This window comes from Gorilla gorilla, chromosome 20 (genome assembly GCF_029281585.2).
Source record: "Gorilla gorilla gorilla isolate KB3781 chromosome 20, NHGRI_mGorGor1-v2.1_pri, whole genome shotgun sequence".
In the NCBI taxonomy this organism is placed as follows: Eukaryota; Metazoa; Chordata; class Mammalia; order Primates; family Hominidae; genus Gorilla; species Gorilla gorilla.
This window is the reverse complement of record NC_073244.2, coordinates 62,274,999-62,300,319: the sequence shown is the minus strand read 5'-3', so window position 1 is coordinate 62,300,319 and position 25,321 is coordinate 62,274,999. Positions and strand designations below refer to the sequence as shown.

The window sequence follows — 25,321 nt, the reverse complement described above, 5'->3', positions numbered from 1 at the left end:
GTTACATTTGTATTCTGAAACACTAAGTAGCTGTTTAAAACCTGTTTAAAAGAATGGGTATGTGAAGTATATGCACTGAAGAATACTGTTGTCTGCAACTTATTTTGAAATCAAGAAAATGAGATGGGCTGAGGAATGAATACAGCAAGGTTTCTCAACCTTGACACTATTGACATTTGGGAAACAGATTATTAGTTTATTTTCTGCTCCATCACCCAGGCTGGAGTGCAGTAGCACAATCACTGCTAACTGCATCTGCAAGCTGCTGGGCTCAAGCAATCCTCCCACCTCAGCCTACAGAGCAGCTGGGACCACAGGTACATGGCACCATGCCTGGCTAAGTTTTACTTTTTTTTTTTTTTGAGACGGAGTTTCACTCTTGTTGCCCAGGCTGGAGTGCAATGGTGCGATCTCGGCTCACTTCAACCTCTGCCTCCCGGGTTCAAGTGATTCTCCTGCCTCAGCCTCCCGAGTAGCTGGGACTACACAGGCATGTGTCACCATGCCCGGCTAATTTTGTATTTTTAGTATAGATGGGGTTTCTCCATGTTGGTCAGGCTGGTCTCGAACTCTCGACCTCAGGTGATCTGCCCGCCTCAGCCTCTCAAAGTGCTGGGATTACAGGCATGAGCCACCACGCCTGGCCTTTGTTTTGTTTTTTTTGAGACGGAGTCTCGCTCTGTTGCTCAGGCTGGAGTGCAGTGGCATGATCTCTGCTCACTGCAACCTCTGCCTCTGCAAGCATTTCTCCTGCGTCAGCCTCCCAAGCAGCTGGGATTACAGGCGCACACCATCACGCCCAGCTAATTTTTGTATTTTTGTAGAGATGGGGTTTCACCATGTTGGACAGGCTGGTCTTGAACTCCTGACCTCAAGTGATCTGCCCGCCTCAGCCTCCGAAAGTGCTGGGATTACAGGCCTGAGCCACCACGCCTGGCCTCAGACTCATGTGTTTTACTGTAGATAAGTTATGTCAATTTTTTTCTGAAGTCCAGGGAATATGGTTAAGTTAAAAACAATCACTTGCAGATCAATAATTACAGCAGCTTTTATTTACTAAAACAAACAAGCAAATACCAAAAACAAAAAACAAAAAAAAATGTGCATGCTGATATTGACATGCAAATCTATCCTAGAAAGCCAAAGAGCTTGAATAGGGTTTCTCAGACATCTTTGTGGCTCCATGATCAGTGAAAATTTTTTACTGTATTTTATTGTATTTATTTATTTATTTATTTTGAGACAGAGTCTCACACTGTCGCCCGGACTGGAGTGCAGTCGCGAGATCTCGGCTCACTGCAACTTCCTCCTCCCGGGTTCACGCAATTCTCCTGCCTCATCCTCCTGAGTAGCTGGGATTACAGGTGCCCGCTACCACACCTGGGTAATTTTTTGTATTTTTAGTAGAGATGGGGTTTCACTAAGTTGGCCAGGCTGGTCTTGAACTCCTGATCTCATGATCTGCCTGCCTTGGCCTCCCAAAGTGCTGGGATTACAGGTGTGAGCCACTGCGCCCAGCCGATCAGTGAATTTGTTTAAAAATGCAGATTCTTGGGTCTCATCCTAGGCCTCCCAAACTAGAATAGCTGAGGGTGGTGCCCAGGAATCTGCATTTTAACTAGATTTCTTATGCTTGTTAAAAATTGAGAAGCTTAATCTGGGAGAAGAGGGACTGGTGAACAGATAGACAGTGCAAATTATTTTTATACATTTTAGAGATGATGGGGCTATGGGTGATTTTTATTTGTGTGTGTGTATGTCTGTTTCAGTAAATAAAACAGTAAGAGAATGTCTAGAGAGGGGCTGGAGCAAGATGGCCAAATATAAGTTTCCACCAATCATTTCCTCTTCAGGAATACCGCATTTAACAACAATCTACAGGAAAAAAGCACCTTCATACGAACTAAAAATCAGGTGAGCATTTACAATACCTGGTTTTAACTTCATATCGCTGAAGGACACACTGAAGAGGGTAGGAGGACAGTCTTTAGTTGCCAATTCCAGCCATCCTCCATCCCTGGCAGTAGCTGCATGGCACAGAGAGAAGCTGTGTGTTTGGGAGAGAGAGAGTGCAGTGATTTTGAGACTTTGCATTGAACTCAGTGCTGCCCTGTCACAGTGGAAAGCAAAACTGCCCTGAACTCAGCAGACTGTCTGCTCCTGGAGTGAGCATTTTAGACCAGCCCAAGCCAGAGGAGAATCGCCCATCCCAACAGTCGGAATGTGAGGTTTGGCAAGCCACACCACTGTTGGCTAAAGTGCTCTGGGGTCCTAAATAAAGTTGAAAGGCAGTCTAGGTCATGAGGACTGCAACTCCTAGGCAAGTCCTGGTGCTGAGCTGGACTCAAAGCCATTGGATTTGGGGGGCACATGACCTACTAAGACACCAACCTCGGCAGCTAAGGGGCCACTTGTGCCACTCCTTTCCCAAATCCAGGTAGCATACCTTGTGGCTCCAAAAAGGACCCCTTTTCTTCTGTTTAAGGAGAGGAGAGGAAAGTAAAGGGGACTTTGTCTTGCATCTTGGATACCAGCTCAGACACAGTAGGATGGGACACGAGTCAGAGTCATGAGCCTCCCATTCCAGGACTTAGCTTCCAGATGACATTTCTAGACACACCTTGGGCGAGAAGGGAACCAGCTACCCTGAAGGGAAGGATCCAGTCCTGGCAGGCTCTATCACCTGCTGACTCAAGAGCCGTTGGGCCCTGAATAACAAGCAGTGATGCCAGGTACTACACGCTATTGGCCTTCGGTGAGACTCTGAGACATGCTGTCTTCAGGTGAGACCCACCACATTCCCAGCTATGGTGGCTACAGTGAGGGACTCTTTCTGCTTGAGAAACGCAGAGGGAAAAGTAAAAGGAACTTTGTCTTTCAGCTCAGGTACCAGCTCAGACACAGTGGAGGAGAAGTGGGATCTTGGAATCCCTGATGCCAGATCTTGGCTCTAGGATGGCATTTCTGGAAATTCCCTGGGCCAGAGGGGAGCCCACTGCCCTGAGGGGTGAGTCCTAGGCCTGGCAGCATTCACTAGAAGCTGATTGAAGAGTCCTCGGGCCTTGAGTGAACTTTGGCAGAAGCCTGGCAGTACTCCCCTTGAGCCTATGGTTGTGGTAACCATGGGGTGAGGCACCTCTGCCTGTGGCAAAGGGAGGGAAGAGTGGGAAAGACAGTGTCTTGTGATTTTTTTTTTTTTTTTGAGACAGAGTTTTGCTCTTCTTGCCCAGGCTGTAGTGCAATGGTGCGATCTTGGCTCACCACAACTTCTGCCTCCCAAGTTCAAGCAGTTCTCCTTCCTCGGCCTCCTGAGTAGCTGGAATTACAGGCATGCACCACCATGCCCAGCTAATATTGTATTTTTAGTAGAGACGGAGTTTCACCATGTTGGACAGGCTGGTCTCAAACCCTTGACCTCAGGTGATCCAATCGCCTCAGTCTCCCAAAGTGCTGGGATTACAGGGATGAGCCACCACACCCGGCTAAGCGTCTTGTGATTTGAGAGCCAGTTCAGCCACAGTAGAACAAGACACCAGGTAGATTTCTAAGGTTTTTGACTCCAGTCCCTGGCTTACTGACTGCATTTCTGGACCCACCCAGAGCTTTGGGAAACTTGCTGCCCTGACGAAAAGGATATAAGCCTGGCTGCATTTGGAACCTGCTGGTTTTAGAGCCCTAGGGCCTTAAGCAAATATAGCCAGCAGCCAGGTAGCGGTTATAGTGGGCTTTGGTCGAGACCCAGTGCAGTCCCAGTGCTACTGGCCACAGTGGTGCTTGTGTCACCCTATCCCCACCTCCAGGTAGCTCAGCTCCCTCTGTTTGGGAGAAAGTAAAAGAAGAGAACAAGAGCCTCTGCCTGGTAATCCAGATAATTCTTCTGGATTTTATCCAAGACCACTAAGGCAATACCTCTATGAGTCTGCAAGAACCGTAGCAGACCGGGTGTGGTGGCTCACGCCTGTAATCCCAACACTCTGGGAGGCTGAGGTGAATGGATCACTTGAGGCCCAGAGTTTGAGACCAGCCTGGCCAACATGATGAAACCTAGTCTCTGCTAAAATCACAAAGATTAGCCAGGCGTGGTGGCACACAGCTGTAATCCCAGCTGCTTGGGAGGCTGAGGCATGAGAATCGCTTGAACCTGAGAGGCAGAGGTTGCCGTGAGCTGAGATCATGACACTGCACTCCAGCCTGGGTGACAGAGTGAGACTCTGTCTCAAAAAAACAAAACAAACAAAAACCACAGCATTAATAGGCTTGGGAGGCCCCCTGATACAGATATGGCTTAGATCACAATCCTCAAGTCCTTTTGAATACCTGGAAAGCCTTCCCAAGAAGGACAGGTACAAACAAGTCTACATGCTGCCTACCGACCTCAGAGTTCCGGGAAGGTGGAGCGAATGAGTTGGACTATCAAAAATAGTTTAAGGAAAGTATGTCAAGAGACAAGATTAAAATGGATACAGGCCCTTCCTATGGTATTGTTTAAAACAGGTGCACCCCCTCTAAGAAAACAGGACACTCCCCTTATGAAATATTATATCATAGGCCTCCTCCTATGCCGCGAGGGCTTCTGGGTACTCCCCAAGAGTTGGGTGAAATTGAATTGCAGCGATAGCTACAGGCCTTGGGGAAAATTACCGAGACAATCTCAACTTGGGTAAATGAGGTGCCCGGTCAGCTTATTCTCCCCAGTTCACCCTTTTTCTCCAGGTGACCGCACGTGGATCAAGGACCGGAACGTAGCTCCCTTAGGGCCACAGTGGAAGGGACCCCAGACCGTTATCCTGACCACTCCCGCGGCTGTGAAGGTAGAAGGAATTCCGGCCGGGATTCACCACAGCTGCGGAAAGCCTACAGCCACTGGAACCTGGGAGGCCAAACCAGGCCTAGACAATCCCTGCAAAGTAACCCTGAGGAGGACGACAAGCCCTGCTCCAGTCACACCCGGAAGCTGACTGGCCTATTCGCGGCCGAAGCATGAGGAAAATCGTCGTGGGACTTACTTTCCTTATAACACGGACTTGTGTGGTAAAAGCTTCCACTGCTTCTTCCCACACGGAGGACTGCTTTCAGTGCATACCTCAGGTCACTGAGGCAGGACGACAAGTTAAGACAATCTTTTTGTTCTATAGTTATCATGAATGCCTAGGAATTCCAAAAGGAACATGTTTGTATAATAACACTCAGTACAAAGTCTGTGATCCAGGAAGTGACCAGCCCGATGTGTGCTATGACCCCTCTGAACCTCCCATTTCCACAGTTTTTGAAATAAGATTAAGGACTGAACACTGGCAGGGACTCATAAATGATACAAGTAAAGTATTAGCCAGAACAGAAGAAAAAGGGGTGCCCAAATGCATAATCTTAAGATTTGACGCTGTGCTGTCATTAATAGCAATAAGTTAGGAGCAGGATGTGGCTCTTTTAATTAGGAAAAAACTCCATGACCGAAAATAAGTACATCTGTCATGAATCAGGATTGTGTGGAAAGGAATGTGGGTGCTGGTCTTGTGTCATTTAGGCTACTTGGGGAAAAAAAAATGAAAACGATCCTGTTTGGCTCCAAAAAGGGAAAGGAAGCCTGTCCTGCATGAGTGGAAGCTGCAACCCTTTAAAATTAGTAATCACAAGCCCCTCAGACCCAAAATGGAAAAAAGGAAAATACTTATCTCTAGGCATTGATGGAAAAAGACTAGACCCTAGGGTAAACATTTTAATAAAAGGAGAGATTCGAAAATGCTCTCCAGAGCCAGTATTTCACACTTTCTATGATGAACTAAATGTGCCAGTACCTGAAATTCCAGGAAAAACTAGACATTTGTTTTTGCAATTAGCCGAGCATGTAGCCCAGTCTCTAAAAGTCACTTCGTGTTATGTTTGTGGAGCAACTGTAACAGGAGATCAGTGGCCATGGGAAGCCCGAGAATTAGTTCCTACAGACCCAGTTCCTAATGAATTCTCGGCCCAAAAGAACCACCCTGACAATTTCTGGGTTCCAAAAGCCTCAATTATTGGACAATGTTGCATAGCTAGAGAAGGAAAAGAATTCACTCATCCCGTAGGACAGGTTAGTTGTCTTGGACAAAAACTGTATAATGGTACCACAAAAACAGTTACATGGTGGAGTTCCAATTACACAGAAAAAAATCCATTCCGTAAATTTCCAAAATTGCAGACTGTTTAGGCCCACCCAGAATTCCACTGGGACTGGACTGCCCCTACTGGGTTATACTGGATATGTGGACATAGAGCTTATGCTAAGCTATCTGATCAGTGGACAGGTAGCTGTGTAATTGGCACTATTAAACCATCTTTCTTCCTGCTGCCCATAAAAACAACAAACTCTTAGGATTCCCTGTCTATGCTTCCCGTGAAAAACGAAGCATAGCCATAGGTAACTGGAAAGATGATGATGGCCCCCTGAAAGAATTATACAATACTATGGGCCCGCCACTTGGGCATAAGATGGCTGGTAGGGATATTGGACCCCCATCTACATGCTCAACTGAATCATACAGTTGCAAGCTGTTTTAGAAATTATTACTAATAAAACTGGTCAAGCCTTGACTGTTCTTGCCTGGCAAGAGACTCAGATGAGGAATGCTATCTACCAAAATAGACTAGCTCTCGACTACTTGCTAGCAGCTGAAGGAGGAGTTTGTGGAAAATTTAACCTTACTAATTGCCGTCTCCACATAGATGATCAAGGGCAAGTAGTTGAAGACATAGTTAAAGATATAACAAAACTGGCACATGTACGGTGCGAGTGTGGCACGGATTTGATCCTGAGGCCATGTTTGGAAATTGGTTCCCAGCAATAGGAGGGCTTAAAACTCTTATAACAGGAGTTATAATAGTAATAGGAATCCGCTTACTACTCCCTTGTTTGCTACCTATACTTCTTCAAATGATAAAAAGCTTCATCACTACCTTAGTTCACCAGAATGCTTCAGCACGAGTATATTATTTGAATCACTATCAATCTATTGCACAGGAAGACATAAGTAGTAAAAATGAAAGTGAGAACTTCCACTAATACCATGAGTGAGAGTCTCAAAGGGGGGAAATGAGAGAAGAGAGAAAGAGACCCCCCCATATTGTTCTATATTGTTTCATACTCAGTACCTGTTTTAAGAAGAAACAAGGAAGCGAAACCAAAGGCAGGCAGCCCGGCGCCATGCACCAGACCCAAAACCAGACCCAAAACCAGGCCTGGGCCTGCCTGACCTTAGCCTGATAGTTAAAATTCAACCCATGACCTAGCAACCGATTATGCATAAATTCCAGACATTGTATGGAAAGACATTGTGAAACTTCTCGTTCTGTTCTGCTTCGCTCTGATTACTGGTGCATGCAGCCCCTGTCACATACCCCCTAGATTGCTCAATCAATCACGGTCCTTTCATGTAAAATCTTTAGTGTTGTGAACCCTTAAAAGGGACAGAAATTGTGCACTCAACAAGCTCGAATTTTAAGATGCTAGTCTGCTGATGCTTCCAGCTGATTAAAAGCTACTTCCTTCACTATCTCGGTGTCTGTGGGGTTTTGTCCACGGCTTGTCCTGCTACACTAGAATAGCATATCCAGTGAAAATATTCTTCAAGCATGAAGGAGAAATAAAGACTCTCCCAGAACAAACAAAGCTGAGGAATTTCATCAACACCGGATCTGTCCTACAAGAAATGCTAAAGGGAGTACTTCAGTCAGAAAGAAAAGCATGTTAATGAGTGATAAAAAAATCATCTGGGCCAGATGCGGTGGCTCACACATGTAATCCCAGCACTTTGGAAGGCGGAGACATGTGGATCACGAGGTCAGGAGATCGAGACCATCCTGGCTAACACGGTGAAACCCCATCTCTACTAAAAATACAAAAAAATTAGCCGGATGTGGTGGCGGGTGCCTGTAGTCCCAGCTACTCGGGAGGCTGAGGCAGGAAAATGGCATGAACCCGGGAGGTGGAGCTTGCAGTGAGCTGAGATCACACCACTGCACTCCAGCCTGGGTGACAGAGCAAGACTCTGTCTCAAAAAAAAAAAAAAAAAAATCATCTGAAGGTACAAAACTCACTGCTAATAGTAAGCACACAGAAAAACATGGTGTATTGTAACAGTATAACTATGGTGTGTGAACAACTCTTAAGTAGAAAAACTAAAGGATGAACCAATCAAAAATAATAACTACAACAACTCTTCAAGACATAGACAGTACAATAAGATATAAGTACAAACAACAAAAAGTTAAAAAGTTGGGGACAAAGTGAAGGTGTAGAGTTTTTACTAATTTTCTTATTGTTTGTTGGTTTGTTGGTTTGTTTATGCAAACAGTGTTAAGTTTATGTTGTCAGCTTAAAATAATGGGTTATAAGATAGTATTTATGGCAGGGCACAGTGGCTTACGCCTGTAACCCCAGCACTTTGGGAGGCCAAGGCAGGCGGATCACGAGGTCAGGAGATCGAAGCCATCCTGGCTAACACGGTGAAACCTCGCCTCTACTAAATATACAAAAAAAAAAAAAAAAAAAAAATAGCCAGGTGTGGTGGCAGGCGCCTGTAGTCCCAGCTACCCTGGAGGCTGAGGCAGGAGAATGGCGTCAACCCGGGAGGCAGAGCTTGCAGTGAGCCGAGATCGAGCCACTGCACTCCAGCTTGGGTAACAGAGCGAGATTCCATCTCAAAAAAAAAAAAAAAAAAAAAAAGACAATATTTGCAAGCCTCATGGTAACCTCAAATCAAAAAACATACAACAGATACAAAAAAAAAAAAAGCAAAAAATTAAATCATATGACCAAGGAAAATTATCTTCTCTAAAAGGAAAACAGAGGCCAGGTGTGGTGGCTCACGTGTGTAATCCCAGCACTCTGGGAGGCTGAGGCGGGTGGATCACCTGAAGTCAGGAGTTTGAGATCAGTATGGCCAACATCATGAAACCAAATCTCTATTAAAAATACATAAATTAGCCAGGTGCAGTGGCACGCGCCTGTAGTCCCAGCTACTCGGGAGGCTGAGGCGAGAATCGCTTGAATCCAGGAGGCAGAGGTTGCAGTGAGCCGAGATTGCACCAGGGCACTCCAGCCTGGGCGACAATGAGATTCTGTCTCAAAAATAAATGAATAAATAAATAAATAAATAACATGAAAGAAGGACAGAAAGAAGAGAATACTACAAAACAACCAGAAAACAAGTAACAAAATGTCAGGAGGACGTCCTTATCAAGAACAACATCGAATGTAAATGGACTAAACTCTCGAATAAAAAGATATAGAACGGATGAATGGATGAAAAAGAAGACCCAATGTTTTGTTGCTTACAAGAAACATACTTCACCTACAAATAAGAGTCTGGGTCCTCAGACGCAGGCAGTCCCACTTCATATGGGAGGGCAGGCTTATAATCAGTTCCTCTCTCCCTTCCCCAGGCCCTTCACAGACACCTGCTGGTCCCTCCCACTTGGCCAAGGAAACACTGTGGTTAGTGAGTCTCAGAAAAGTGATGTGAAAGTGAGAAGTAAAAGTGACAGAGGCTAAAGGATGGGGGGTGGGAGGCAGTCCCAGCAGAGGACACCCCACGACCACCACCCCCCAAGTAGGGAATGAGGAGCACTAAGGACACAGGATACAACTTTTGTTGACACTACACAAATACTCTGCACAAATCTTCAAAAACATCCTTGTCCCCCTGTGTCACCTGCTGAGAGACCTCGTGTTCTGGTCACCTCCTAAACCGGGAGGTGGGGCATAAACAGGGTGGAGTCACAGGGGAAAGAAAACTAGGAAGCCTGGGTTCACACCCTGCTCCCCAGCGATGTCTCCACCACTGCTGCTGCTACCCTTGCTGCTGCTGCTGCCTCTGCTGAACGTGGAGCCTGCTGGGGCCACACTGATCCGGTACGGTGACCCCATTTGCCACCCCCAAACCTGGGAGGGATTCTCTGCTTTTTGCCCTTTAAGTCTGGGGCTCCTGGTTCAGTGATTCCCAAACCTGGCACCCAGGATCCTTGACTCTTCTTTCTTGGCTTTCCAGATCTCTAAAGTGGGCTCTCACCCCGAGGGCTCTACTCTGACATCTCCTAAGATCAGAGCTCCCTTTTATTTATTTATTTTGTTTGAGACAGAGTTTCACTCTTGTTGCCCAGGCTGGAGTGCAATGGCACGATCTTGGCTCACCACAACCTCCACCTCCTGGGTTCAAGCGATTCTCCTGCCTCAGCCTCCCAAGTAGCTGGGATTACAGGCATGTGCCACACCACCCCAGCTAATTTTGTATTTTTAGTAGAGATGGGGTTTCTCCATGTTGATCAGGCTGGTCTTGAACTCCCAACCTTAGGTGATCTGCCCACCTCAGCCTCCCAAAGTGCTGGGATTACAGGCGTGAGCCACCACGTCTGGCTCAGAGCTCCCTTTTTAAAATAATTTTTTTCTTTTTATTTATTTATTTGTTGAGATTGGGTCTTGCTGTGTCACCCAGGCTGGAGTGCAGTAGTGCGATCATGGCTCACTGCAGCCTCAAACTCGTGGTCTTAAGCCATTCTTCCACCTCAGCCTCCCAAGTAGCTGGGACTACAGGCATGTGTCACCATGCCCAGCTAATTTTTGAAATTTTTTGTAAAGAAGAGGGTATCCCTATGTTTTGCAGGCTGGTCTCCATGTCCTGGGCTCGAGCAATCCTCTCACCTCAGCTTCCCAAAGTGCTGGAATTACAGACGTGAACTACCATGTCCAGCCCAGAGCCCTTTTAAGTCCCAGATCCTCCAACACTGAGACTCTTTTTTTGTTTTTTTTTTTTTTTTGAAACGGAGTCTCACTCTGTTGCCAGGCTGGAGTGCGGTGGCATGGTCTCGGCTCACTGCAACCTCCGCCTCCTGGGTTCAAGCGATTCTCCTGCCTCAGCCTCCCAAGTAGCTGGGATTACAGGCACGCACCACCATGCCTGGCTAATTTTTATATTTTTAGTAGAGATGGGGTTTCACCATGTTGGCCAGGCTGGTCTTGAACTCCTGAACTCGTGATCTGTCCGCCTCGGCCTCCCAAAGTGCTGGGATTACAGGCGTGAGCCACCGCACCCGGCCTTCACTAAGACTCTTGAGTGAGGAACCCTCCCCTTCTTCTCTGGATATGTTTTTTTGGAGGCCTCTGCAGATCCCACTCCAAGCTCTGATGACCAGTTACGGAGGTCTCCAGACATGTGACACATTCCCGCCATCTTGGAGACCAAGGCATGTGACATTTAAACTAAGACTCCCCCACATTCACACCCTCCAAATTGTTTAGGCCTCAAGAAGTCTATTTTTTTGTCTGAGCACAATGGCTCACCACTGTCAACTCAGCACTTTGGGAGGCCAAGGTAGGAGAATTGCTTGAGGCTAGGAGTTCAAGACCAGCTTGGGCAACATAGTGAGAACCCCAGTCTCTACAGAAAAAAAAAGTCAGCTGGGCATGGTGACAGGTGCCTGTAGTCTTAGCTACTTGGGAGGCTGAGGTGGGAGGACCATTTGAACCCAGGGTTTTGAGGCTGCAGTGAGCTATGATTGAGCTACTGTACTCTAGCCTGGGCAACAAGGGAGGTCCTGTCTCAAAAAAAAAAGAAGTCCAGTTTTGGGGACCCCACCCAAGAAGTTCTCCCCCTACCTTACCTCTGATGCTTCCCCAATTTCTCCCTTCCCCTCTTCTCTTCTCTTCTCCTTACCCCTTGGGGCTCTTCGTAGGGGGAGGGGTGTATTTTCCGGAAAGTGTTTTCCCCACTTCTCGTTCTTGTGCCTTTCAAAGACTGAGTCATGAGGGGTGAGGGCAAAGGTGTGAGTGAGGGTGTCATGCTCCAAGGAGTGACTAAAATTGGGTACAAAAATATTACTGCAGGCTGGGCGTGGTGGCTTATGCCTGTAATCCCAGCTGTTTGGGAGGCCGAGGCAGGTAGATCACAAGGTCAGGAAATCGAGACCATCCTGGCTAACATGGTGAAACCCCAACTCTACTAAAAATACAAAAAAATTAGTCGGGCGTGGTGGTGGGCACCTGTAGTCCCAGGTACTCAGGAGGCTGAGGCAGGAGAATGGCGTGAACCTGGGAGGCGGAGCTTACAGTGAGCTGAGATCATGCCACTGCACTCCAGCCTGGGCAACAGAGCGAGACTCCATCTCAAAAAAAAACAAAAAATTACTGCATGAGGCCAGCCATGGTGGCTCACACCTGTAATCCTAGCACTATGGAAGGCAGAGGCCTGGAGGATTGCTTGAGGCCAAGAGTTCAAGACCAACCTGGCCAACATAGTGAGACCCCATCTCTTTCTACAAAAAAATCATTAAATATAAAATTTATTTTAAAAATTACTGCATATTATGTTTGTTAACCAGCTTTTTTAAAAGATTTTCTTTTTTTGTAGAGATGGGGGGGTCTCACTATGTTTCCTAGACTGGTCATGAACTCCTGGCCTCAAGTAATCCTCCCACCTCAGTAAGATCTTTGAATAAGTAAGGATTTACAATCTGAAATTCTCCCAGGACTCTGAGAGTATAGATGTTGCTGGTGTAAGGTTCAATGAATTCATCATTCCCTATTCGTCTGCTTTGCAAACCTAATATATCACGGACATTTTCCAAGTCAATGCAAAGAACAGTGAGTCTCAGAATGTTGTCTCAAAACCAAAGCATTAGCATGGCCCAGGACCTTGTTAGAAATGCAAATTCTCAAGCCCTATCCCAGATCTACTTAAAAATTATTAAGAGATCTGAATTTGAACCAGCCGTCTGAGTCTGGGCTTGGCAAACACTGAGCCTGAGGGTCAAACCCTGCGTGCTATTTCCCTTTTACAAATAAGCTAAAGGGAATCTAGGCCAGATGTAGTGGCTCATGCCTGTAACCCCAGCACTTTGCGGGGCCGAGGCAGAATTGCTTGGGGCCAAGAATTTGAGACCAGCCTGGGCAACTTAGCAAGAACTTATCTCTACAAAAAATGAAAAAAAAATTAGCTAGGATGTGGTGGCATATGCCTGTGATTCCAGCTACTTGGCAGGCTGAGGCAAGATGACCTTTGAGCCTAGGAGTCTGAGACTGCAGTGAGCCACAATCGTGTCATTGCTCTCCAGCCTGGGCAACAGAGACCCTGTCTCTAACAAAACTGGAGTCAGCATGCGCATTCATTTCCATAGCATCTGTTGTCTGCAGTTGCTTTCATGCTATCTGGACAGATGTGAATAGTTACCACAGAGACCGTCTGGCCTGCAAAGCCTCTACACAAAGATTTGCCCAACACCACTGCTGTAGGTGATTTTGGGTCATGCTAAAGTTTGAGAATGACTGGTATAGACAGCTACTTCCTCCTTCTTAGAGGTCGAATGGGGTTCCATTCTATGTATGTTCCAAAGCAGAACTAAGCTGTACCCATTGTTGGCCACTGTAACCGCCTAGCTGGTTCTTTCTGCCTGCTGCCCAGATACAGCCAATTTATCAAGATAGGAAAGCGGCAATAGAGAAAGAGTTTAATTTATGCCGAGCCACTGGCTGAGCAGGAGACCAGAGTTTTATTATTACTCAAATCAGAGGTGGGCATGGCAGCTCACGCCTGTAATCCCAGCACTTTGGGAGGCCGAGGCGGGTGGATCACCTGAGGTTAGGAGTTCAAGACCAGCCTGGCCAACATGATGAAACCCCGTCTCTACTACAAATACAAAAACTAGCCGGGTATGGTGGTTGGTGCCTGTAATCCCAGCTACTTAGGAGGCTGAGGGAGGAGAATCACTTGAACCCAGGGGGTGGAGGTTGCAGTGAGCTGAGATCATGCCAATGTACTCCAGCCTGGGTGACAGAGTGAGACTCCATCTCATAAAAAAACAAAACGAAAACAACAAATTAGCCTCCCCTAACATTTGGAGGCCAGGGTTTTTCAAGGATAGTTTGTCAGGCCTGGGAATGGGTGCTGCTGATTGGTCAAGGATGTAATCATTCATAGGGGCCTGGAAAATAGTCTGCTTCTGGGTGGAGCCACAGGACTGGTTGGCAGGTCTGGGTGGCATCACCAGAAATGCAAAAACCCTTAGTCTCAAAAGGCCAATCAGGTTCTACAGTAGTGATGTAATCTGCAGGAGTAATTGGGGAAGCTGCAAATATTTTGACCTCTGGAATAATGACTGGTAATCATTTATGTCTGCACCTTAGCAGAATTCATGCTCCTCTCATCCTCCTATCCTGGTGGTACTTCATTAGCTTTACAAAGGTGGTTTAGTTTTGGGGATGGACTATTACCATTTAAACTATAAACTGTCTCCCAAAGTTAGCTTGGCCTAAGCCCAGGAATGACCAAGGGCAGTCTGGAAGTTAAAGGCAAGGTAGCGGTTGTTTAGATCAGATCTCTTTCACTGTCCTAATTTTCTCACTTATAGTTTTTGCAAAGGCAGTTCATCATTGGACTGTCTCCAGTTTCCAAAATTAGGCACAGCCTCATAAACCCACCTCTGTGCACTCATCCAGTGATCTCCTATAGATGAAATTCTGGGTTGGGTTAAATGGTGGGTACAATTTTCGAGCATTTGATACACATTTGCCAAACCTAATCAACAATAAGTATTCTCAGTTCTTTGCCAATTGGTATGGTGAAACAAGGTTTCTCACTGTTGTCATTTGTATTTTTTTGATGACTGTTGATGACATCTTTCCATGTATTTAGAATTTATTTGTACTTCTTTTGCAATTTATGTCCTTTGTCCATTTTCCTAATGAGTGTCAAGAACTATGAAGTTAGTTTGCCATAGTTTCATGGCTGCTCATAGAAGACCCAAGACTCCCAAGTCAGAGACAAAGGGCAGTTTATTACTCCCAGCAATAGTAGTAGCAAGAGTATTAGTACGTGTGCCAGTTTTTTCTTTCTTTTTTTTTTTTTTTTTTGTGTCTTTTTTGAGACAGGGTCTTGTTCTGTTGCTCAGGCTGGAGTGCAGTGGCATGATTATAGCTCACTGTAACCTTGAATTCCTGGGCCTCCCAAGTAGCTAGGACTACAGGCATGTGCTACCAGACCTGGCTTTCTTATTTTTTGTAGAGACAGGGTCTCACTATGTCGTCCAGGCTGGTCTCAAACTCCTGGCCTCAAGCAATCCTCCCACCTCGGCCTCTCATGGTGCTGGGATTACAGGCATGAGCCACCACAGCTGGCCTATTTTTCTGAGCCCGTTTCCACAAGATGAAATGAAGAAGGCCAGATGACACCTGCACATGCACTGTGGTGCATGATATTAATAGAACCTTGAGCATAGGGAGCTTAAATCTTTTATAAGGCATCATAAGCCTGCCTTCCCTTTGCTCCAGAAAGAGATGCTATCTCTCTTCCAAGGCTGTTCACTACACAAAATCCTTCAAAAGACAAGTCAGTGCTCTGCAGACATGTGAGAGACTCAAGAAAAACTGTCTCCCAAGACTGGGTTATCTTGTTATTTATTTGTAGAAGCTCTTTGCATATTAGGAATATTAACTCTTAATATACAACTTATAATTATTTCCCCCAGATTTTTTGTCCTTGCCTTTATTTACAGCTTTGTGTGTGTATGTAGAGGGGAAGTACAAGGGTTTAAAATTTATTTATTTTATTTATTTATTTATTTTAGATACAGGGTCTTGCTTTGTTGCCCAGGCTGGAGAGTGCAGTTGCAAGATCATAGCTCACTGTAGCTGTAGACTTGAACTCCTGGGCTGAACCAATCCTCCCGCTTCAGCCTCCTAAGAAGCTGGGATTATAGGTGTGTGCCACCACACCTGGCTAATTTTTGTATTTTTAGTAGAGACAGCATTTCACCATGTTGCCCAGGCTGGTCTCGAACTCCTGAGCTCAAGTAATCTGCCTGCTTTTGCCTCCCACAGTGCTGGGATTATAGGCGTGAGCCATGGTGCCTGGCCAACAGCTGTCAATTTTGAGTCACACTTATTAATATTTTCCCCCATGATTTTTGATCCTGCCTTCATGCTTAGAAAAGCTTTCCTCAGGCCAGGCGCGGCGGCTCATGCTGTTGTGGCTCAGGCCGAGGCAGGCAGATCACGAAGTAAAGAGATCGAGACCATCCTGGCCAACACAGTGAAACTCTGTCTACAAAAATTAGCTGGTGGCACGTGCCTGTAATCCCAGCTACTCAGGAGGCTGAGGCAGGAGAATCACTTGAACCTGGGAGGCAAAAGCGGCAGTGAGCCGAGATCACACCACTGCACTCCATCCTGGCGACAGAGCAAGACTCTGTCTCAGCCGGGCGCAGTGGCTCACACCTGTAATCCCAGCACTTTGGGAGGCCGAGGCAGGTGGATCACCTGAGGTCAGGAGTGCGAGAGCAACCTGGCGAACATGGCGAAACCCCGTCTCAACTAAAAATACAAAAATTAGCTGGGCGTGGTGGTGCGTACCTGTAGTCCCAGCTACTCGGGAGGCTGAGGCAGGAGAATCACTGGAACCCAGGAGGCAGAGGTTGCAGAAAAAAAAAAAGAGTGAAATTAAGATTTCATGCTTACGTTTTTCCGCAAGGGTGGGGAAACAGTCTCCAACATCATGAACTGAAGCATGCAAGGGCCACCATCTGAGGGCTTCTGCAAAGGTCAGATTTCATGTTAGGGTCTTGGGAAAACTTTGAGAATGTCAATTCCCTGGGAATGGCTTATTTTAAGGACTTGGATACCACTGGGAAGTTCTGTTTGGGATGGTTTGTTCCTGTAAAGTCTTTGGGGATATTTGTCATCATGGTTTCTGTGCTAGGGTTTCCCGGAGGTTGTTATTGTAGGGTTTCTGGTAATGACTCCTATTGTAGCGCCTTGGAAATGTTGAATTTGTCATCATATTCCATTTGGGTAAGTCTATTTTAGAGGGTCTCCAGGAAGGGCGGCTTCCTAATTCTCATCATCTTCATACCCTACAGGATCCCTCTTCGTCAAGTCCACCCTGGACGCAGGACCCTGAACCTACTGAGGGGATGGGGAAAACCAGCAGAGCTCCCCAAGTTGGGGGCCCCATCCCCTGGGGACAAGCCTGCCTCGGTACCTCTCTCCAAATTCCTGGATGTGAGTCACAGCCCTACACAGCCCCCACTCCTGTGCCCTTGAGCCAAACTCTTCATTGACTCTGTCTCCTCTTTTGCCTCCTCAGGCCCAGTATTTTGGGGAAATTGGGCTGGGAACACCTCCACAAAACTTCACTGTTGCCTTTGACACTGGCTCCTCCAATCTCTGGGTCCCGTCCAGGAGATGTCACTTCTTCAGTGTGCCCTGCTGTGAGCTTCTATGTGGGAGAATAAGGCTGAATGGGGGTGAAGGGAGAAGGCGGGGCTGGGCCTCAGCTTCCCAAAGGTTTTTGAGGAACTGTTCTTTTCTGACACCCTCAAAGGTCAGAAGGTTAAAGGGGCAGAAGGCATTCGGAAAGCTCCCCTCCCACAGTGACACCTCTCTGACTTCTGACCTAGGGTTCCACCACCGCTTCAATCCCAATGCCTCCAGCTCCTTCAAGCCCAATGGGACCAAGTTTGCCATTCAATATGGAACTGGGCGGGTAGATGGAATCCTGAGTGAGGACAAGCTGACTGTGAGTGGCCTTTGACTCCAGGAAGCCTCGAGACTGGGAGAACCCTGTTGTCTAAGATCATCTGGCTTAGGGAGGGGCTTGAGGTGCAGGGGCTTCCCGAGCCGATGGATGGGGCTTCTCAAGGAGGGGGAGGGGTTCCTGGGTGAAGGGATAGGAATTCTCTCAAGTCCAGAGGCAAAGTTTGCTAAGCAGTTGGGGGCTTGGGTCCAGATGTCCCCAGACCTGGGATTAATGCTTTGGTTTGGGAGACCTCAGGACATGTGGTTATTGTCCTCCCAAAAGTAACTGGTCACATCTCAATCTACCCCTAGATTGGTGGAATCAAGGGTGCATCAGTGATTTTTGGGGAAGCTCTGTGGGAATCCAGCCTGGTCTTCACTGTTTCCCGCCCCGATGGGATATTGGGCCTCGGTTTTCCCATTCTGTCTGTGGAAGGAGTTCGGCCCCCGCTGGATGTACTGGTGGAGCAGGGGCTACTGGATAAGCCTGTCTTCTCCTTTTACCTCAACAGGTACTGGGGAGGGTGCACCTATCTATGAGTCCTATTCCCCAGAAGGAAGTGAGGCCCTCCTTCAGGAAGTCTCTTACTCCATAAAGTCCCAGTTCAGGCACGGTGGCTCATGCCCGTAATCCCAGCAATTTGGGAGGCTGAGGCAGATTGATCACCTGAAGTCAAGAGTTCCAGACCAGCCTGGCTAACATGGTGAAACCCCATCTCTACTAAAACTATAAAAATTAGCTGGGTGCGGTGGCACATGACTGTAATCCCAGCTACTTGAGAGGCTGAGGCAGGAGAATTGCTTGAATCCGGGAGGTGGAGGTTGCAGTGAGCCGAGATCACACCACTGCTCTCCAGTCTGGGTGACAGAGAGAGACCGTCTCCAAAAAAAAAAAAAGAAAAAAAAAAATCAATCCCACCCTTCATTCAGGAAGTAGCCACCTACCTAACAGAAGAAACACCTCAACCCTATTCATAAGCCCCAGAGCTTAAGTGACAACTTAAGACATATTAAAGAAACTCACCAACAGTTCAATATGCTGAGTTTCAAAATCAAACTAGGAAATTCTATGCCCCACCCAACCAAATACTCAGGAACCTTCTCTTCACCATAAAGCTCAAATCCCATTTGAGAACACTGACCAGAAGTCAGGAAATGCCTGATTGAATTCACGAAGCCCCACCCACCTGGTAGGAAGGTCAATCTTAAGCTCAGAAGTCCCACCCACCACCCGAGAAGTCTTCACTTTCCCTCCCAGGGCCCATCACACACAGTCCAATGCCCACTCAGTTACCCTGACATCCAACCCACTCAAGAAGTTCCACCTAGCTCTCGGTAGGTCCCACTCATTTACATCTTCCAGGAAGTTTCCATCCCTGTTCCCATCACTCTCAGCCAGCTCAGGAAGTCTAACACCTTTCTAGATACCACAGCAGGCAATTCAGAAAGTCTATGCACCTTCCCAGGAAGCCACCCCACTCCTGTACAAGTCACACCTTTGAGCCAATTCTGAGACTCCACTGGTCTGCCTGGTTACTATGATATTCAGCTCAGGAATTTCCCCCAAAAGCTCTACCTTCCACAGCCAAATGAAGAAGTCTCCTCTTCACTTCAGGAAGTATCCATCATCCTAAAGTCCTAACTTCCATCAAGAAAAGCACCATTTCCCTTCATTTCTTGTTTCCAGTCCCAACATCTCGGCCCTGCCTGCATTCCACTGCCCCAACTAGAACCCCAAAAATGACCCAATTGGCAGGAAGTCCCATCCCTGGCCATTCCTAGGGCTGGCGGGGGAGGGCCGGCGACAATGACCTCTACACTCTGCCCCTGCAGGGACCCTGAAGTGGCTGATGGAGGAGAGCTGGTCCTGGGGGGCTCAGACCCGGCACACTACATCCCACCCCTCACCTTCGTGCCAGTCACAGTCCCCGCTTACTGGCAGATCCACATGGAGCGGTGAGGGACTTGGTCTCCTGGGTCTGGAGCTGGAGGCTGGGGGCCTGGACTCCTAGGACCCTGCCTCTGATGACTGCCTCCTTCCCCCTCAGTGTGAAGGTGGGCTCACGGCTGACTCTCTGTGCCCAGGGCTGTGCTGCCATCCTGGATACAGGCACACCTGTCGTCGTAGGACCTACTGAGGAGATCCGGGCCCTGCATGCAGCCATTGGGGGAATCCCCTTGCTGGCTGGGGAGGTGAGGTCCCAGTCTCTGGTGGGTGTGTCCTGGGGAGGATGATGGCAATTCGATGGCGAACATCGCGGCCTGAGGATGGGAAGCAGGTAGCTAGAGCGTATCCAGGACAGAGGGGACTGGGCTTCTTAAGTGACATGCCGGAGAGTGGTGGGAGGAAGCAAAGATACTTCCCAAGTGTCTATGCTAAGTGGCTCAGTGGATGGTGAAGTAGGGGTGGGAGTGGTGGGGGGGGGGGGGGGTTGGGGGAGATGATAATGCAGTTTTGTTTGGGACTAGATGAGAGGAGCCTAGCAACAGGGCTGTCCACACACGGTGCTGAATACCCAGGTGCTCAATATGAACATTACTCCATGGCACTGGGGAGCCACGGACGGGATTTGAGCAGAGCAGGAATCTCCCATCTTCACTTGTTCCTCTCTTCCCCCAGTACATCATCCGGTGCTCAGAAATCCCAAAGCTCCCCGCAGTCTCACTCCTCATTGGGGGTGTCTGGTTTAATCTCACGGCCCAGGATTACGTCATCCAGGTAGGTGTCCGTCATAATGACGCCACAGTGATGTAATATGACTGGAGTTGAGAGGGTGGAGCTGGTAGTTGGACATCACTAGGGCTGGAAGGGGCCACAGAAACATTTCTTGTCCCCGGGATTGGGGGCGGAGAGAGCACGGACTTCCAGGGAAATGGTGGTTCCTGCGGCCTGGACACCCAGTTGCCGCCTTGTCGCCTTGCAGTTTGCTCAGGGTGACGTCCGCCTCTGCTTGTCCGGCTTCCGGGCCTTGGACATCGCTTCGCCTCCAGTACCTGTGTGGATCCTCGGCGACGTTTTCTTGGGGGCGTATGTGACCGTCTTCGACCGCGGGGACATGAAGAGCGGTGCACGAGTGGGACTGGCGCGCGCTCGCCCTCGCGGAGCGGACCTGGGAAGGCGCGAGACCGCGCAGGCGCAGTACCGGGGTGACGCCCACGTAATGCGCATGCGCAGCGGGTAGCAGAGCTAGCGCTACTCAGTAAAAATCCAATATTTCCATTGAACGAACCTGCCTAGGTTGCTTCTTTTCAGAGCGTACTTTTTGAAGAGAAAGCTTTGTGCATGGACCCACGGAGTTGAGGAAGAGAGGGAGGCGAAGGGTATCACCCCTTTTCTCCACGGCGCACCCTTGTGATGGGTCTTGTACTACGAGTCCCATGAAGCCCCTCGCCTACGCTGCCTTTCGTCAAAGGCTCCTGGCTCCGTGGAGCATCACGGTCGTTGTAGTCCACTCCGTGGTCACGCCCTGACGGGGGCGGGCGCAGCCACAACATGCGTGGGAGGCGACAGGTCGCGACGGCAGCCACAGGTGGCAGTCGGGGGTGGCTGTAATTGGTAAGGGTTTACCAGTTCCTGTTCTAAGGGGCGGGGATACCGTTCCCTCGGACCTCGTCTCCTGTTTCTCCTCTCTGCCTTGGGATTCCAGGACCCCGGGGTCCGCCATAAAGGCGGAGCTTGAAGCCCCTGGGTTGGGGGAGCGGTGCTGCCCCTCTTCCGGCGGTGATGTCACTCCCCCCTCCGCAGCCTCTTGCTGCCCAGAGCTGCCGGGGCTGGGTCACCCCTCCCCCCATCTCGAGCCCCGGATTCCCCCATCCCCACCTCGCCTCGACTTGGGGTGAGTACGGGGGAGGGGGCGAAGGCTCAGGGTCCGGGGGCGGTAAGACAGCCCGAATCCTAGTTTTGGAGACGGGGGACTTGGGATCCAGGGACCCAAAGATTATAGCGGGGAGATTCCCCTCGACTCTGAGCTTTCGGGGCCAAGGTACTTGGAGGGTTTTAGGGGAGGAAGGATCGTAGGCAGAGTCCTCACATTTTCACCTTTGGTGTCCAGAGACCAAGGCTCCGAATGGAACCGGGTGGGAATGGGGGCAGAGGAACAAGGAAGGGGTCCTAGAAGTCAGGGAGGGAAGACCCTTCCCCAATTCCAGGGCCTGGGGTAATGGGGGAGGGAGGGTTATCAGGGGACGCCGAGGATGACGTAGATGGGAGTTGGAGCTTTCAGGAATTTTGTGTCTTGAGGGCCTGGGAACGGATGGATTGGGAGGAGCAGGGGTGGGGAAAGGAACTGAAAACGTAGACAGACGTTGGCCTCTCCCCTCCTGGTGTCCCTAGTCAAGAGTCGAGTCTACTTCCTCCTGGTCTGTGAACATAGCTGAGTGTCCAGTATTTGGAGCCCTCATGAAGCTTCCAGAAGCCCCCTCCTCTCTAATGGGTGGGTGGAGACCAGGCTCACAAATCCTCCCATAGACCCTGGTGGGGTCTGTGGAGGGCCATGAGGGAGTGCTGGCATCCAAGTTTCCCAGGGCCTGATGGAATGTGGACGGACCAGCCTGCTACTCCCGGCCCGCTGCCTCTTCCCCTCCCATGGCCTCTAATCCTGAGTCTAATCCTGAGTCGCATCGCACATTCCTCCTTATTCCAGCCCCTTTTCCCCACAGCCCCCACCTTCCCCCACACTTCTGACCTCTGCAAAAAAACGCTGATTTAGCCACTTGATACCGTGCCTGGCTGCTGTGAAAAGCAGAAGGGAAAAGCAGGGTTGAGGGGGGAGTGTGGAGGAGGATGGCTGACCGAGGTCCTTACCTAGCCCATAGTGCCTACCCAGCCCTTGCTCCTGCCTCCACCACCCCACCCCCAATTGCCCAGGAGCCTCATCCAGCCCCAGCCCAGTCCCTCACCTCAGGATTCGCTGCTTCTGCCTGGGGGTGCACCAGAATTCGGGGAAGGGGTAGGAAGTACCTATGTCTTTTCTGTGCCCTCTTGGATTCCATCAGAAGATGAAGGACATGATGGATTGGGTGCAATGGAGAGCCCTGGGTCTGGGGAGTGAGGGCAACGACCTTCCTGGGCTGCAGGACAGGCCCCACTTCTGCAACTCTCTCTGCAGTGATGCAGTCCCAGCTAGGACGGGGGTTAGAGAGGGTGATGGGGGGTCTGAGAGAAAGGAACGGAGACCCAGAGAGAGGGGGACAGGGTCCCCAGGAAGTGGAGACAGAGACCTAGAAAGAGAGAGACCCAGAAGAAGGTGAAACATAGGAGGAATAGAGACCCAGGGAGGGGACATAGAGAAAGTGAAGAGGCAGAAACTTAGAGAGAGAGAGAGAAGAACAGAGAGCCAGCAAGAGAAAGAGCAGAGACAGAGGAGGGAAAGAGACGGAAGAGGGGGAAATACACCAGAGATGGGGAGAAGGGGAAGAAGGAGGGGGAAATACACCAGAGATGGGGAGAAGGGGAAGAAGGAGGGGGAAATACACCAGAGATGGGGAGAAGGGGAAGAAGAAGGGGGAGGGGAAAGAGGTTGTCAGAGAGCAAGGAGGAGACAGACTCAGATGAAAGGGCAGAGACCCGGAGAGGAGGCAGGACAGAGCGGGTTGCGCGGAGGGAGTAGAGGACAGGGACACAAGACCCAGGGAGTGGGGTACAGAGCCCCAGACAGAGAGGCACACCCCTGATAAAATGGTACAGAAACCAAGAGAAAGAGACTCGGGGGAGCTGGGGTGGGGGGCGGGGACTGAGACACCAGGGAGGAGAGACTGAGGCCTAGAGAGAAGAGGAGCACTCAGAAGGAGGGGGGCAGAATCAGAGACCCAGGAGGGCAGATTTACAAACGAGGGGTCGGAGACTCAGAGGGGTGGGAACAGAGACGGCGGCACAAATACTCAAGAAGGGAGAAAAAGAGACGCCAAGAAACCCAGAAACGGGAGCGGGGGTGGGATGGGGTAGGGAGGCGATACGAACCAGCCGCCGCACCTGCAGCAGGAAGCGGCGGGCCAGAAACTGTGCGGCCGGAGGGCGCCCGCAGCCCCCTGACCCGCCCCCTTCGCTCCCGCAGGCGCCGCCTCCTCCCTCCGCAGCCCCAGCCGCAGCCGCTGGCCCCGCCCCAGCCCCCTGAGCCTGCGCTCTGCCTCTCGGAGCCTAGGACCGCCCAGGGGGCGGGGACGGCCCGCTCCGAGGCGGTCCCCTTTTTCTGGCCCCGCCCCTCACTCCACTCTTCCCCAGAACCCGACCTCTGAGACTCCTAGCCCACCCCATTTTTTATCGGTCCTGCCTATTGCCTCAGTCTTGACGGTGCTTCCTGGCGCTTTGGCCTCTCCCCTCCCCCTTCCTCACCAGTCCTCATGTACCCTCGGTCCTCCAATCTGCAGTCCGCCGCGGTGTAGCCCTAGTTAGAAGTTCTCGCCTCGCCCTTTGAGACCCTGTGACCTTTAGGCAGTGCCCTCTCCCAGGTCTTCTGATCCCGAAGACTCCCCGTTCCAGGTCCCTTCCCCCCATCCAGCCCAGTAGCTTTGTACTCTTTGTAGTCTCATTGTTCCCCTGGGACCCACCTCTCCCGTTCCTCTACCCTCCCTTAGCCCTGCCCTGCCCTCGCCTACCCTGGTTGGTTTCAAGCCCCTCACAGCCCCGCTCCTCCCTTAGTCTCTCTTTCCTACCGCCCATTCAAGACGTTTTCTTTTTCTTTTATTTATTTATTTTTTGACACAGAGTCTCGCTCTGTCGCCCAGGCTGGAGTGGAGTGATGCGATCTCGACTCATTGCAACCTCTACTTCCCAGGTTCAAGCGATTCTCCTGCCTCAACCTCCCGAGTAGCTGGGACTACAGGCACCCACAACCACGCCCGACTAATTTTTGTATTTTTAGTAGAGGCGGGGTTTCACCATTTTGGCCGGGCTGGTCTCGAACTCCTGACCTCAAATGATCCACCCACCTCAGCCTCGCAAAGTGCTGGCGTTACAGGCGTGAGCCCCTGCGCCCTGCCTCAAGACGTTTTCCATTTGTCGACCCCACTCACCTTCCTCAGTACAACTCATCCATCCGGACACTCATTCTCCGGGCCCAGCCCCGACTAACCAGGCCCGCCTTGGAGCCTCAGCCCCGCCCTCTCCCTTAGGCCTATCCAGACCCTCTCGGGTTTCCAGGACTCTCTCAAGTCTCAACACTTTCTCACCGAGTCTAAGTCTTTGTTCTTCCCGTGTCCTCTTTCAGTCCAGCCTGTCCCCCTTGCGCGGGAGTCCTCCATCTCTAGTTCCCGCCCCAGTGCAGTCTCATCTGGACTGTTTCTACTTTCTGCGGCCCTGTCTCTTCCAAGCAATGCTCCTCCCCACCAGGTCCTGCCTAGCGGTGTTTTAGGTGAGGGCGTGCGATCTGTTTTGTTTCTCTCCGCCCCTTTCTCAGCCCAATCAGGACGGCCTCTCTCATGGTGACCCCGCCCCTCCAGGCCAGTCGGGCTTCTTTAAATAGCTTGGACGTGTCCCCTCCTCCCTCTACCCCGCCCGCACTTTTTTTAGTTCAGTAAGGTTTCTCTCGTATCTAGCCCCGCCTTCCCCTGGCTACCAGTGCTGCCGAACACAATTAGTAGTAACCGGTCCCGCTTCCTTTGACGCCCCGCCCCGCCCCTCCGCCCTGCTCTCTTAGAAAGAGCCAATCGCTGCGTCTCATTGGCGGCCCCGACTCGTCCAGCTGGGTCGCGTTAGAGTGCCCGCCCCACTCCTGCCAGCCACAGCCCCGCCCCACCTCCCCCAGGCCAATCAGTTTGGTTCCTCTCCCCCAAGCCACGCCCCCG

General features: G+C 49.9%; 1 protein-coding gene and 1 long non-coding RNA gene across 2 annotated transcripts; one reads left to right on the top strand and one right to left on the bottom strand.

Moving 5' to 3' along the window:
- Positions 1-547: 547 nt before the first annotated feature.
- Positions 548-24,952, bottom strand: LOC129528644 (uncharacterized). Its single transcript, XR_008673909.2, has 3 exons — positions 24,707-24,952; positions 16,481-16,555; positions 548-2,047 (listed from the first exon to the last, which is right to left on the bottom strand). It is a non-coding gene; the product is annotated as an uncharacterized lncRNA (long non-coding RNA).
- On the top strand, positions 9,713-20,764 carry LOC101133169 (napsin-A-like). Its single transcript, XM_019015698.3, has 9 exons — positions 9,713-9,889; positions 16,882-17,023; positions 17,109-17,232; positions 17,422-17,540; positions 17,852-18,051; positions 19,373-19,495; positions 19,588-19,732; positions 20,160-20,258; positions 20,464-20,764. Exons 1-9 carry the CDS (start codon positions 9,807-9,809, stop codon positions 20,719-20,721), a joined length of 1,293 nt encoding a protein of 430 aa, XP_018871243.2. The 5' UTR covers positions 9,713-9,806; the 3' UTR covers positions 20,722-20,764.
- Positions 24,953-25,321: the final 369 nt, after the last annotated feature.

Coding starts and splice junctions, on each gene's coding strand:
- LOC101133169 (XM_019015698.3), top strand. CDS start 9,807: ATGTCTCCACCACTGCTGCTGCTACCCTTGCTGCTGCTGCTGCCTCTG. Junction 17,541..17,851: donor TGAGTGAGGACAAGCTGACT/GTGAGTGGCCTT, acceptor ATCTACCCCTAG/ATTGGTGGAATCAAGGGTGC. Junction 19,733..20,159: donor TCCCCTTGCTGGCTGGGGAG/GTGAGGTCCCAG, acceptor CTCTTCCCCCAG/TACATCATCCGGTGCTCAGA.